The sequence below is a fragment of the Bombus pascuorum genome, chromosome 1, assembly GCF_905332965.1.
Source record: "Bombus pascuorum chromosome 1, iyBomPasc1.1, whole genome shotgun sequence".
Lineage (NCBI taxonomy): Eukaryota > Metazoa > Arthropoda > Insecta > Hymenoptera > Apidae > Bombus > Bombus pascuorum.
The window spans coordinates 29207912-29222766 of record NC_083488.1 but is presented as its reverse complement, the minus strand read 5'-3'; the positions used below and the strand labels follow the sequence as shown (position 1 = coordinate 29222766).

Here is a 14855-nt window from a genome sequence, read left to right as displayed (position 1 = left end):
GCATAAAGTAAAAGCGAACCCGGATGAAAGGAGCGGAGAACTTGCGAGAAACGTGTATCTGAAGGGTTGGTTGAGTTGTGTGCAGGTTTCCGAAAGTAGTCGGGACGGATGGAGTGATAGCTTTTCCCTCTCCATTTTCCCTCTTCTGTGACTCTTCCTTTTCTTTTTTTTCACCTGCCTCCCTCTCAATCTCTCCAAATCTTCTGTTTCTCTCCCCCTTCTCTCTGTCTCTTTCCTTTCTCACGTTACCGCACTCACCCTCTCACGCGCTGTTTCTCTTTTTCTAATTCCACGTTTCTATTTTTTCTTCCCTAACATTTCCTCTTTGCTCTCCTTTCACCATTGTCGCGCTCCCTCATGCTATTTCTAACTCTTTGTCTCTCCTTGTCCCTCAACCCCTTTGCTCTGTTGTTCTCGTCAAAGAGATCTCTCGACGCGCGTGCGTTTCCAAGTCGTGTTGCGTCGCATCGCGTGTGATTTGAATAAATGGACCGCGTGACGAGAGCCGGGGGTGGACCGGAACCACCTGGGGGACGCACGATGACATCAACCCTGGCCACCACAGGCCATTTCGTTGACGATTAACAGCCGAAGGAGCGACCAACACGTCACTCCCTTTATCGTGAATTCATCGTGAAATATCACGCTTTTACCGCGTCACGAAAGAATTTACTTCCTCATTTTGTTTTATATATCGCTACCGGCCTTCAACGCACAATCATATTTGGATAACTCTCTCTTCAAATTATTGGAAATACGTAGAATATACTTCAAACGAAACTCTGCAGTCTATGCGATCGTTTGGGAAGGTTATCGCGAAGTCGAGAAAAATATTAGAGGACGTTACATTTTCTTGCAATCAGTACAAGTACGGTATAAGTGTACATATATTTGTAGTTTCTTGCAGTAACTTTTTGCTACCTACCAGTTAACTCTATGATCGTTACACTGAAAAACTTGTTTTTGCTAGTTTCTGCAGGCTTCAGGAATATCCAGTTTCTTGCGATGAAAATATGGGGAGTATACGAACAAGAAAATTCAGACGGAACCTCTTAATGAATGTTGAACGTTTCTTTTTTATTTATTTTCTCTTTAATTGATGCGTTTGATGTTCAGTAAGCACACAAAAAATCCCCTGCAAACTTCACTGAAATAAATCGACTATGAAAACGTTAGGAGTTTTTCGAACGATCCATTAATTTTCGTCTTTGATCTTATCTCACATAACCGTATACAATTAATTGGTATTGATAAAAAAGATTCCTAAATAATATTTATTAATATAAATGAAAGAGCATTAATGCAAGGTGTAGGAATCTTTGAAGACGCTTGTACTAATCGACTTTGCACGCGTCTGCTCAACGTTGGAATCTTGGAATAATGGAAATACGCGTTTCCTACCATATTCTGAAACCTCATGCACATCGTACGAAATGCCAACTATTAATTGCAGATAAAGGTGAAACTGAAACGACCAACGTTCATATCTTGCATCGAATTAAATTGAGCAGAGTATTTGATCCCGTTTATGGAAAGTAGCAAAGAGTTAACATCAAAGAGACGCTCTTCGATCATAACTTTGAGAATATAACAAAAATCAAATTCTTGATCGAATTGCATCAGGTGTCCAAATACGAATACGTACTCGCACGATTGCGTGTGCATGACGTTAAGATTCGAAAGGTAGAAAGAAGAAACGGAAGAAGAAAGAGGACGGCTCGCATCGAAAATCATCCGCGCATAGCGTGAAAATTCTTAGACAAAGTTTACGATGTCTCTGGTAGTTCTTTTTCTAACGTTTTTTTAGTTTCTCTTTTTCGTGTTGCGAATCCCGAAGCGAGCGAAATTCCTCTGAATGGAAACGCCGAGTTAAAGCGTCGAAGCTTTGTCTGTCGTACGCGAAATTTAGGTTTCTGGAGGACCTGTTCTGCTGGATGTTTGTCTTTGCGATTACGTTGTTTGGATTGTCGCTACTTTTCAGAGGGAAGATATCGTTTTATCGATCGTTGTGTGCCATTGTTTTCGCAAAGGTATTAACATAGTGTCTAAAATGATGATCTAAAATTGAATATAAAACTTTAGAGTAATAAAAGAATGTTTATATAAACTTGTGACCTACTTTGCTGCCGAATGATGGTTATTTCCGTGCCCGTTAAAATTGGTTATTTATGTTCTTTTATACTGACGAGATAATCAACTTCTAAATGCTAAAAGAATTTAAGCTATCGTAAGTAGGTTAAATTGGTTTGATCGTAGATTGTAATTACTTTGAAGTATTTATTTCAGTAGCTCGGTTTATACAATCAGTATTTCGCAGAATATTTGCTAGTGTATTATACGTTTTGTTTTTATCTCTGGATATTCAATCGCTTACTTCAACACGAAATATATCTAGAATTACATTTTCCATTAAGAAAGACAGTGATATAAAAATGTTATTTTCGGTATTGCTAATTCCTCCGTACATCTCCCGAAGTAATCGTCAAGAGATGGAAGAATAAATGCAGATCTAAAGATTAAAGATTAACGAAAGAAGGTAGATTTCAAAGAGTCTGACAATCGAGCGTCTCTTACAGACACGAGTTTAGAGTTGGACGAAAAATTCCTTTATTATTCATACAAAAAGCGTAGTTTAACGATGACACACGTACACACTACGGTTTAGCCAAGTTGATATTACCAAAGCGGTGGCGCTTACAAAAATTATGAACGCACGAACGAACCTGCAATATCTTAGGACTGCATGTACGTGCTTAATACAATGTGTCTGTTCCTCTTTCCAGCTCTATCCAACGTCCAAGAGGCACGTATTATGTGAGGTGAAACTTGCAACGAGGCAAACGAAGATGTCCGCCATCAGCGTGGCTGCATGGCTGCTCAGCGCCGTTGCATTCGCCGCGATTAATAACGGTGAGTTGCATTATAAAACGCTTATCGCGTGAATTCGTAATTACAATGGCAGCAAGCTGAAGCCCTTAGTCAACCTCCGTGCTACCCGAACTTGCAATATGTTATCATGAATCATTTCAATCTTTTGCAATAGCGGTATGCGAAACATTAAATTCGAAGAGTTTTAGAATTAAAATTTTCGAGATAACGTATCTTTCGACTCTCTAACAATCAAAATTTTTAATTGCTAGTTGAAAAGCGTGAAACTGATCGTAGTTTTAACACGCGTTGCATGTTATTATTAGTTTTTATCGAAGAAAAACATTTTGCATGCAGTAAATTTCTACAGTTAATCAGTTGAATAAAATACATCCAATTCAAAGTTTATAATCTGCATTGAGTATGGTTGTTTTATGGAATTTATATTTTATATGGAATATCAACACACAACGATAATAATAATAATAATAATAATAATAATAATAATAATAATAATAATAATAATAATAATAATAATAATAATAATAGTAATAGTACAATGATACACGAAGAGATTTTTTAGTTGTTAACGTTTCCCGCGATAATGATTTACGATGGTTCTTCATTGTATTTGATTTATAACGCGGCTTGTTTCCCTGTCGTTGTACTTCTATTTCCTCTGCCACCTGTTTGAAAATGTTTCCGGGTAGATTTTAATTGGGGACGAACATGCGAGCGATACGTTCCACCGCAACCATTTAAAATCGCAGTTAGACGGTAAAATAGTTAGGGCGGAAGGGAACGTAACGATTTTCCTTATCAAACGGTCGATAAAAATCTGTAAAATACTCGAGATCGTATAATGAAATTCCTCATTGGAATTTTCATTTCATTAATTCATTTTCCCTTTCCGCTTAATGCACGCGGTCGTATTAACAGATATGTAGTCAGGACGGTCTGGACTATTTCGTTTAAAACATAATTAAAATAACCGTAAAGGGACCAGGGTCGACCAGTCTGATAATGTAGTGCGTTCGACGATTCAAAGTTTCCTCTTGCCTTAAAGTCATTCACATTCAACTTAGATTCGAGAATAGCTCTTTCAAGTCGTTAACGAAGTTTCCAATTCTTTTCTCTTTCTTGCGTCCGTTTCGGTTAAAACCGAGCGAAAGAACGTTGACATTTCGAATGCAAGGTGGCAATTAGCGATAACATTGTTATAGTTGGAAAGTGATTTTCGAGGTGGAAGAACGCCCTATTCGCGTACCATAGCGTTTGGCTACCGTCGCGGTAATAGCGCTAATACTCGATAAGTTAGCGACAACCGAATTATAGCGCGCGAACGTTCGTGTTTTATCAAACAATACATTTCGTAATTAAACATTTTCTCTATTCGCCGGAGCACTTTTCGGACTCGATAAATAATCTAACTTCATTTTCTCCGGGTGGCTGATTAAGTCACGGTTACAGCGGAAAATTATGTGATCTACGCTCTGATCCGCTGTGCGACTCTTATCATCTTTATTCTCGACGAACAGTCACGAAGATCGGGAACAATCTACAATTCAAATATTCGAGCTTGACCCAGAACAAACGAACGCCTTCCTTTCTTGTACCGTCTCTGCACTCTATACTCCGTTTTCGTGATTCGATACCAGTCGGAATAATTTCCTTGATGGAACGTCTACTTTTTCATCCCTTCGCCCTTTTACGGGCATTCCCACCCAAGGGTTTGCTTTGGAATTTCGTGTACTTGCATACGCGATGTCTCGTTGCACCCTTGCAGAGGGTGCGTATGGCTTACAGTAATCTCCGAATCAAAATGCACTCGTCCGACGATACGCGTTTGCACGCGTTTCAGTGTGAACTTGTTTGGGTAGAAATATAAACGTATCAAGGCGAGCATATACATTTTGTATGTTGGTGAGTATCTGGACACTTTTGACGATTTGTACCGAATTGTAGAAATTAATGGCGAATTGATAATTAAAAGGACTCGCTCCTTTTTTAAATGAAATTGTCACACTGTAGATCTAAATCACTTGTTACAAAAAGGAGATAATATATTTTGCTGTTTACTATATATATATAGTATATAGGGTGGAAAATCAAAAATAAAATAGCATATTCTTTCGTTTCGCTTTGAGCCATAGAATTTGGTTGATTTCGATTTATACCGTAAATTATCTTGTATGTTATATTACGTACATTCGGTATATATTATCACTGCTTTTTGATATCGAAATTTTTTCTACCAATTTAAAAGACCTTTTGTACTCAACACACAGAGTTTGTTATATAACAAAATAATTCTATGAGATTTAACAATCGTAACTGGTAACATTATCCATTTTTTAGATGAAACTTTAGTTTCGAATATACAGTTGTTGCTTTATTATTTCTGGTTCTGAAATATTTAACAAGTTGCAGTACGCGAATGAATTTTTAAAGAGCGGCTTTCTACAGGCAGGTATTATTTTTTAGTTTATTTCCATTATGTTGTCAAAAAAATAGTAGGGAAGTTCAAAATGTTATTTTTTGTGGTAAATACAGTTCTTTATACAAGATGTTTGGCTACTGTTTCAACATAATTCAAGGGGTGATTCTTGAAACTTGTTTTTTAATTATCGACAATTAAAAATCGGCCAAAATATTCCTACACGCGAACAAACCTCCTCACACGAACGAAAGAAGGTCAATCTAAGCAATGAGGTGCACAGTGATCCTCAAACCGAACGACACATGGACTGCAGCTTATCTCGTACAAGATATTCAGAGATATAAACGAGCCCGCGCGACGTTTTTTAAAAGAAATGAATATTAATTGAAGAAAAGATTGAACATTAAACCTTATTCATGGAAATCCATAAGAGCAGACCGAAAACCGCCTTATACAAGTTTGGAGTAGAGGGGATTAATGTTTCCTTTGATTCTTTGCTTCCATAATTCATAGATAAAAATGCGTATTGTCAATGTTCGTAAAAGGTAGATGCATCGATATGAACACCTAGTCAGGATCGCAGCCAATTAGCTCATATTACTTACCATATAATCAATAATTATATCAGATACACAGTTCATTGCTTTCCTGTATAATGATATAATTAGTAATTATATATCAAATAATAATAATTGCCCGATTCTCACCCTGAGAAGATGCTACGAGCAGAGACCCACCCTATCCACGATCCAACCACCCTCCTTTTACGCAAAGAAATCTAAAATTTATTCATTGTCAAATGAATGCTCCTTTTGATGTGTGTTTGTACACAAGTTTACAAATTAGTTTGAAAAACGAGAATGATTTCATAGTCAAGTCAGATAAGCATTATTATACAGAATGGGCCTATGATGGACTTGAAATAGTCAAGATATATCCCACAGTGTTCAATGATGTCCAACGGTGTCCAACGGTGCAGTCCAGTCTAGATCATCCAAAATTCTCTTAGTGTCTTTTGGTGATCCAAACTGGACTGTAGCGTAGTTCTTGGCTTGGTATCGTTTCTCAAAGATTAATCAACTGATTAATTTTTGGAAAGCGATGCCAATTACCAGGTCTCACCACGAGGAGGTGACTACGCACGAGACCCGCCCATGAGTTATTTAACATTATGCATCGGTCTCGACATTCAACCTATTGGCAAGAATGTCGAGTTCTGACTCTACTCGATCATGGGCCTGCGTAAAGAGATAGATATTTCGTAGCCTATCTGCGAAACACCTGTCTCCCACGCAGCGAGTACATGAATCTTAACAGAATTGAAACAAGGCATACATCGCGCAATATCTCTTTCTCTCATACACAGTTTAGACGAATCTTTACAAACGTAAAACAAAACATAGACAACACAACATCTCCCTCCCATACACAGTTTAAACGAATCTTTACAAACGTAAAACAAAACACAGACAACAAAATATAGACAACACAACATCTCTTTCCTATACACAGTTTAGACAAATCTTTACAAACGTAAAACAAAGCATAGACAACGCAATATCTATCTTCTACACAACGATTACATCGATCTGTACAAACATCGTACAATAATTCGCAACCCTATCGGCAACATTCTGTATGAAAGATACATTTGTCAAACTAAGGCTAAAGCGCACGCATCCCACGGTGTCCCACGGTGTCCCACGTAGTCCCACGTCGTCCAACGTCGTCCCACGTGGTCCCACGTCGTCCAACGTCGTCCCACGTGGTCCCACGTCGTCCAACGTCGTCCCACGTCGTCCCACGTCGTCCCACGTCGTCCCACGTCGTCCAACGTCGTCCAACGTCGTCCCACGTCGTCCCACGTCGTCCCACGTCGTCCAACGTCGTCCCACGTCGTCCAACGTCGTCCCACGTCGTCCCACGTAGTCCCACGTCGTCCCACGTAGTCCCACGTCGTCCCACGTCGTCCCACGGTGTCCCACGTAGTCCCACGTAGTCCCACGTCGTCCCACGTCGTCCCACGGTGTCCCACGGTGTCCCACGGTGTCCCGCGGTGTCCAACGTTGTCCCACGTCGTCCCACGTCGTCCCACATCGTCCCACGGTGTCCCACGGTGTCCCACGGTGTCCCGCGGTGTCCAACGTTGTCCCACGTCGTCCCACGTCGTCCCACGGTGTCCCACGTAGTCCCACGTCGTCCCACGTCGTCCCACGTCGTCCCACGGTGTCCCGCGGTGTCCCACGGTGTCCCACGGTGTCCAACGTTGTCCCGCGGTGTCCCACGGCGTCCCACGTTGTCCCACGTTGTCCCACGTTGCAGTCCAGTCTAGATCAACCAAAATTCTTTTCGCGGCTTTTGGAGATTCACACTGGTCCGACGGTTTCCCACGTTGCAGTCCAGTCTAGATCATCCAAAATTCTCTTCCTGTCTTTTGGTGATCTAAACTGATCTGTATTAGCGTAGTTCTTAGCCTGGTATCAAATTATTGTACAATGTTTTTGATGATGACTGTAGTCGTTTCCCGATAATTGAACAACTGATTAGTTTGCGAAGGGGATTACATCGATCAGTACAAACATTGTACAATAATTCGCAACCGTACCGACTGCATTCGGTATCAAAGATACATTTGTCTAATTTGGAACGAGAGCAGGAAAATGAAACTACTGACACTACATATACAATTTGGAATCTTGCAAAAGAGACATACAACTCGTTGTACTAAACTTTTGAAGATAGCGAAAGTTATAAACTCTTATGTGACCGTAATATGCTCCTCTTAAAAATAGGGAAACGGGAAGAAGCCCGAACAATCAGACAATGAAATAAACATCATTTGGGCCTCTGGCATATTTAATATGCTATGAAACATTCAAATATGGAAATATATTTTTTGCAAATTGATAAATCTGAAACCAACTTATTTACTGGATTTGGTATGTAAAAGAAATAGGCATCTCTAAAACGAGAACATTTTATATATGAAAAATAAACTATTAATAATGGTCAATTATAGGTCAAATTACTATTGATTAAATTTTAGCAAATATAGAGAATCATTTGTATCTTTTTAATCGGAACTAGGGTTACGTTAAAAAGAAGAATTCTAAGTAATTGAATTTAAACTGAATTAAAAATTGGAAAGTTCATTTGAAATAACTAAGGTGAGTGCAAATCCGATTATTATAAAATCACTTGCTTTGTCTTTTAACTTTTAACAGTACCTGTTATTTCATACAACAACATAGTGACTTGCAACATAGTGAACCGAAAGATATGCACTTAAATCATGTTGTGCAGAATTTCTGTTACAAACGAACGATGATCGCGAATGAACTTTTGTTTCATGCAAATAGCATTCGAATATTTATAAAATTCTACATTACTGTTAAAAGATTGAAAATATCGCGGTTGAAAAAAGTCTGGAAGTTATGGTTCTAAGAACGAACAATCACTAGCATTAATTCTAATAGCAATGAATTAAATTTTAAAAAATATTTCAAGCCTTCATAGCAACGTTAAGATATTTCATTATAATACTTTGTTACGCATGAAATCGCTCACAATTCCATACATGTATATATATATACATTATATATTTGTAATAAAGTTCTGTATTTTAGCAGTTATGGTAACGTTAACACTGACAAAGGAATATGTCTTATAGCAGTATTTTCAGTAATAAACGTAGTAATAAGGGGCGTATTAATAAGGGGCGCTGAAAAAGAAACAAAGCAGTAGCCAGAAGGGCTACTAAAATTCGATCATGTTCCACTCTATATAAACCCGATCAACACGCCGAGAGTGGAACTGAATATTCTTGTTTCGCAACGCTAATTTACTACTAATATTTATGAAACAGAAAATTCTCAAAATAAAACGCGATGAGTGCTTTATTAATCAATTAATCTACCATTAAAAAAAAAAAAAATGAAAAACTTGAAAATTCCCGAAATTCGATACGCAACGCTAATAAATATAAATCTACGCACTCGTATTTAAACAATACGCAACACTAATAGCGAGGGATCGTACTGCAACCATTTAGGAGGTTGCTGATGAACGATCACACTTGCACAGCTCTTGCAGCTGTAACGTGTGATCCAGGAACAGTGTCCGACAAATACAGTCGGAGGGTTTGGGTATTTTGTAAACGCAACTCTACTTAACAAAACGCGATCATTCGTTATCGCAACGCTAACAGGAAAAACTAGTAGAACTCGCGATGGAACAATATCGCAACGCTAACTCTTATAGTGAATTTAATGAAAATTATTATTTACTATAAGAAAAAGCTATTTTAAATATTCTGGTATTGCAACTTGCAATACTATAAAATTAAGTGAACACTTTTATAATCTAATTTTATACAATAGAAAACAGGAAAAATTTTAAAAATTGCAAAAGGCAATCGCGATATCGTAATTCGCAACTCTAAAGCAAACGCGATTATCATTTTATCGCAACTCTAATTCAAACCGTAATCATTTTCTCGCCACACTAATGCAAAGCCGCGATGTTATTTCGCAACTCTAATACAACCCGTAATTAATTTATCGCAACACTAATAAGAAAAATCGCGAGTGGAGGGCTGACATATCGCAGTGCAACCATTTAGGAGGTTGCCGATGAACGATCACACTTGCACAGCTCTTGCAGCTGTATCGTGTGATCCAGGAACAGTGTCCGACAAATGCAGTCGGAGGGTTTGGGCATTTTATAAACGCAACTCTACTTAAGAAAACGCGATCATTCGTTATCGCAACGCTAACAGGAAAAACTAGTAGAACTCGCGATGGAACAATATCGCAACGCTAACTCTTATAGTGAATTTAATAAAAATTACTATTTACTATATGAAAAAGCTACTTCAAATATTCTGATACTAAAACTTGTAATATTATGAAATTAATTGAAAACTATCATTTTTATAATCTCATTTTAAACAGGATAAATTCTAATACGTATAGTTCTATAAGAAATTCTAAAAATTCATAATAAAATTTGCAAAAGACAATTCACAACTCTAAAGCAAACGCGATTATCATTTTATCGCAACTCTAATTCAAACCGTAACCATTCTCTCGCGACACTAATAGAAAGCCGCGATGTTATTTCGCAACTCTAATTCAACCCGTAATTAATCTGTCGCGACACTAATAAGAAAAATCGCGAGTGGAGGGCCGATATATCGCAGTGCAACCATTTAGGGGGTTGCCCACGAACGATCACACTTGTACAGCTCTTGTAGCTGTATCATGTGATCCAGGAACAATGTCCGACAAATGCAGTCGGAGGGTTTGGGCATTTCGTAAACGCAACTCTACTTAATAAAACGCGGTCATTCATTATCGCAACGCTAAAGGGAAAAATTAGTAGAACTCGCGATGGAATAGTATCGCAACGCTAACTCTTAAAGTGAATTTAATAAAAATTACTATTTATTATATGAAAAATATTCTGCTATTGCTATTTGCAATACTATAAAATTAATTGAGAACTAACATTTTTATAATCTAATTTTAAATAATAGAAAACAGGATAAATTCTAATACGTACAATCTTCTAAAAAGTTCTAAAGTTCATAATAAAAATTGCAAAAGACAATCGCGATGTCGTAATTCGCAACTCTAAAGCAAACACGATTATCATTTTATCGCAACTCTAATTCAAACCGTAATCATTCTCTCGCGACACTAATAAACAGCCGCGATGTTATTTCGCAACTCTAATTCAACCCGTAACTAATCTCTCGCGACACTAATAAGAAAAATCGCGATTTGGCCAGTGGGACAATGGACCGATATATACATCGGCCAAAGAAACAAAAACTACTACTACTACTACTACTACTGATAAAAATACTAAAAACGAGCATAGTGACAAAGTAGTAACAATAATGACTTCCCATGCTCTGGATTACCCAGAGTCATTAGTAGTTGCCCTCTTGAGTGACAGTTTGTCGGGCCTCTTCAGCTTATAGCCTCTTCGTTCTTCGGGCGCAATGCCCGCTGAAACTTATATCTAAGCTCGAGACTTCTAAATCGCAAACAAAAAAAAAACTTGAAAATAAAAATATAAATCGCGGAAGCTGATTGGAGTGCACATGGACTGACCAACGATCACAGTAGTGATCGTTGCCCACTCGCATGTGCGTGCTCGAGCAATAAACGTTCGTTTCGAGCCCACTCGCGACCGCGACCGCGAAATTCGAAAAATCGATAGGCAAAACCAGAGACGAGAGCATGCTCTACTCGTGCCAGTTTCACCGTCGATTTTTCAAATAAATTTCCAGAAACAGGTTGGTCACACGAAAACGCGCCTACCCGACCAGAGACTGTGCCAACCTGCCCGGCCCTACCTACTTATAATTAACAGACATACCAGAAAGTATACTACCTATCCTACCTAGCGCTATATTTAAAAAATGGCAAAACAGGCACACCAACACACCCGCTCCACGGTTCTCACACAAACGCCCGGGCGCAAAGGTCCTACACTAGAGAGGACGTCCCGGGACGCCTCCGACACCCGAGCTTAACACAACATGCATACTCTAAGGTACGTACCGTTTTCCTGAAATCGACTGACGAAGGCTAGTGACCATTGCGTAAAACGTGATAAAACACGTCTAAAGAAATTATATCTTTAAAAGAAATATAAGCAAACTTGGGATTATAATTGCAATTGGTAACAGTATTAAGAGTGTGATTACACTTAATCATGTGGATGATATTATCAGAAATTCTAATTGTATCGAGACGTAAATTGAATCGATATATGTATCGACATTTTTAATATTTGAGGTTGTAAGAAATGAGAAAAAGCGACGCAATTCCACGGCCTAACAACACACATACACAATGTGGAAAATACGTCGTGCACGATACACTAACGCATCGTCAGTCGCTGAGAAATTATTATATTACTTAATTCTAGATCATCGTGCCCAATGTCTTTCTCCCATTCAAGTAGCACCTGGGCACGTGAATGAGGTCCTGACAATGGGCACGGAAAAGGTTAAACCTGAAAATCCTGATCTAAAAAGATGATTAGTTTGTGTAATTTTTATTTAACGGACTAACGTTCTTTGATTTTATATTTTACTACTTCGTTTCTGATTAACTCTACTTTATTGATTTAATAGTAACTAAGTAACTTTATTTTATTAATTTAATAAATCAGAACAAAATTTTAATATCGTAAATAAGATAGCGTTAATTGAAAAAAACTGAGACTCAATCAAATGGAATAATTGACTCTAAATATATTACTAAAAAAGAAATAATCTCAGGCGATCTCTTTATCAAAGCATATATTCGAAAATGCAGAAGCAGTGTTCAATATTATTGCTTTGATTAAAAAAATCTGCCTGTCGCGAAGTGTCTTCTTGCACGTAAAATTTCACACATTCTTGTACGGGAAAAAAATGAATGAACGAACGTGACTTAATAATGTCACAATTAATTCATTGCTTAAGATAAAGTATATGTATGTCATATAGGTATATTCGTGTAGATATTTGTCATTTGGAAATATTCATACGGAATATTAACATGCATATTTATAAATAACACGAATATATTCTTAAGTGTATATGTTTAACCTAATTATTAAAAAACTAATTATTATAATCGCGATGTGCAAGAAGACCTATCCTAAACTAATAAATTTGAAAAAATGAGTGTTACTACTCACGGGTATAAAAATACCCGCGGTCACTATGCTCGCAAAAAATTCTACATAATACAACCAGTCACCCGTGCCGATTCGGACCTTTCATCCTACGACATGATTGAGTGACCGGAGGAAAAGAAATGCATGCGACTCACCGTTCGAAGCGGAGAAACAGAGGACATTACCATGGATGCGAAAAATCTGTTACAAAAGAAAACATGATAAGTGATTGCTGACTATTTGAAAAGTTGGAGATAATGAAAAACGAAGGTTTATTAACTTTAGTAACTTTAGTAATAATAAAGATTGAAATTTTAATATGCTTTGATAAGTATAAAAACTAAAACTCTAATATAAAAATTTGAGAATAAAACATTCAGTGATTTTTAATACGTATCAGACAGTTTTATCGTACTTTAATGTTAAGATTTTAAGACTTTATTTCAATTAAAAAGGACATCTACAACTTTCTAAGATATCAATCATTTTTATTTCATAATTAACAATATTTCAAACAAAATATAATAAATAGAACAAATTGAAATACAATATATAAAACTACTTACATTCTTGAGCTCCTGGAGAGGCTTTATCCTCTTGAGGGAGGCACTGACTCTAATACCGAAAACGAATATTCAAAACAATCAACATATAAAAAAAGAAAAATAAAAGACTACGTTACCGCGACCGCTTAAATTATGATCGGCGAACAAGAACTCTAATATCGCGTACAAATTTGATTGATAAAATTTTATTACTCTCGCGTATGATTATTCTATTGAATTTAATCAAAACTATCGTGATTTTAAAATATTCAAAGAAACTATCGCGTAGCAAACACTGACTCTACAACCGCATTGCGCGCGGTCACAAATATTCCTGAAAATAAAGCAGTTTAGGGGCGGGGATGGGGGTGGAAAAGAAGCGAAACATCGTTTCGACAATTTTCTTTTTTTTCCTATCGAACGTTTATTTAGAAAATACTGCTATCTCTTTAGACTTAAAAATTATTATTAAGAAATTGAAGCAAGTATGAAAATATAAGTTGAAAATTGTGAGATATTTCTTGATAGCGAACAATGTTTACGAATACCGCAAATGCAATGCAATCGTCTGCAAAAATTATACTGTTCGCAATTAGAATATATACTGTGAATTTTCGTTATTAGAATACGAAATATACATTCCACTGATACACTATAGTCGCGTGTTATAAATATTGGAAAATATTTGCAAGAATTCAAAAGTTCGCCACTAAATATACTTAAAGAATACTTCACAAACGCGCGCGAAACCTTGTTTCGAGGTATTTGAATCTAACTGTTACTAAGTTGCAAGTTTATGACGTTAACTGTAGCAAATTCACATAATATAACAAAAGAAATTGAATTCTATAAGTGAATTATTGAGATATAACTCAATTTGAAACAATAAGATAATTCGTTAAATATTCGTTTGACATAAGAGAATGATTTCATATATCGGAAGCAGAACAATAATTTATTTAATCGAAGCTATTGACATTGCATATAAAATTTCCTGTCTTGCAAAATGGACATTCGAATCATTGTACTAAACTGTTTAACATTCTATTTTCGCGACTCTAAACTTTTGAATATATCGAAAAGTTATAAACTCTAACATGATCGCAATAATCTTCCCTTAAAAATGAGAAAATAAAAAGTCCGAACAAACAGACAAGGAAAGAAAAATCGCGGCGCGAGATCGTTCGTTCCCGATCTTTCGAAAGAATCAGTGGACTCATGCGACACGCTTCCGTGTACAAAATAACCGCAAGATTCAGTGGAAAAGAAGAATAGATTTTTATATTTCGTTCCAAATGAGATAAGTATCATTGTACAGAATG

General features: G+C 37.0%; 1 protein-coding gene across 4 annotated transcripts in view; it reads left to right on the top strand.

Annotated features, from left to right (window-relative positions):
- LOC132915996 (lachesin-like) overlaps positions 1–14855 on the top strand; it is a 480024-nt gene that overhangs the window by 8703 nt on the left and 456466 nt on the right. For all 4 annotated transcript variants that reach the window (XM_060975752.1, XM_060975751.1, XM_060975749.1 and 1 more), the window contains exon 2: positions 2784–2910. In XM_060975752.1, the coding sequence (XP_060831735.1) occupies positions 2847–2910 (64 nt within the window). In that variant the 5' untranslated portion in view covers positions 2784–2846. The remainder of the gene's footprint in view (positions 1–2783; positions 2911–14855) is intronic.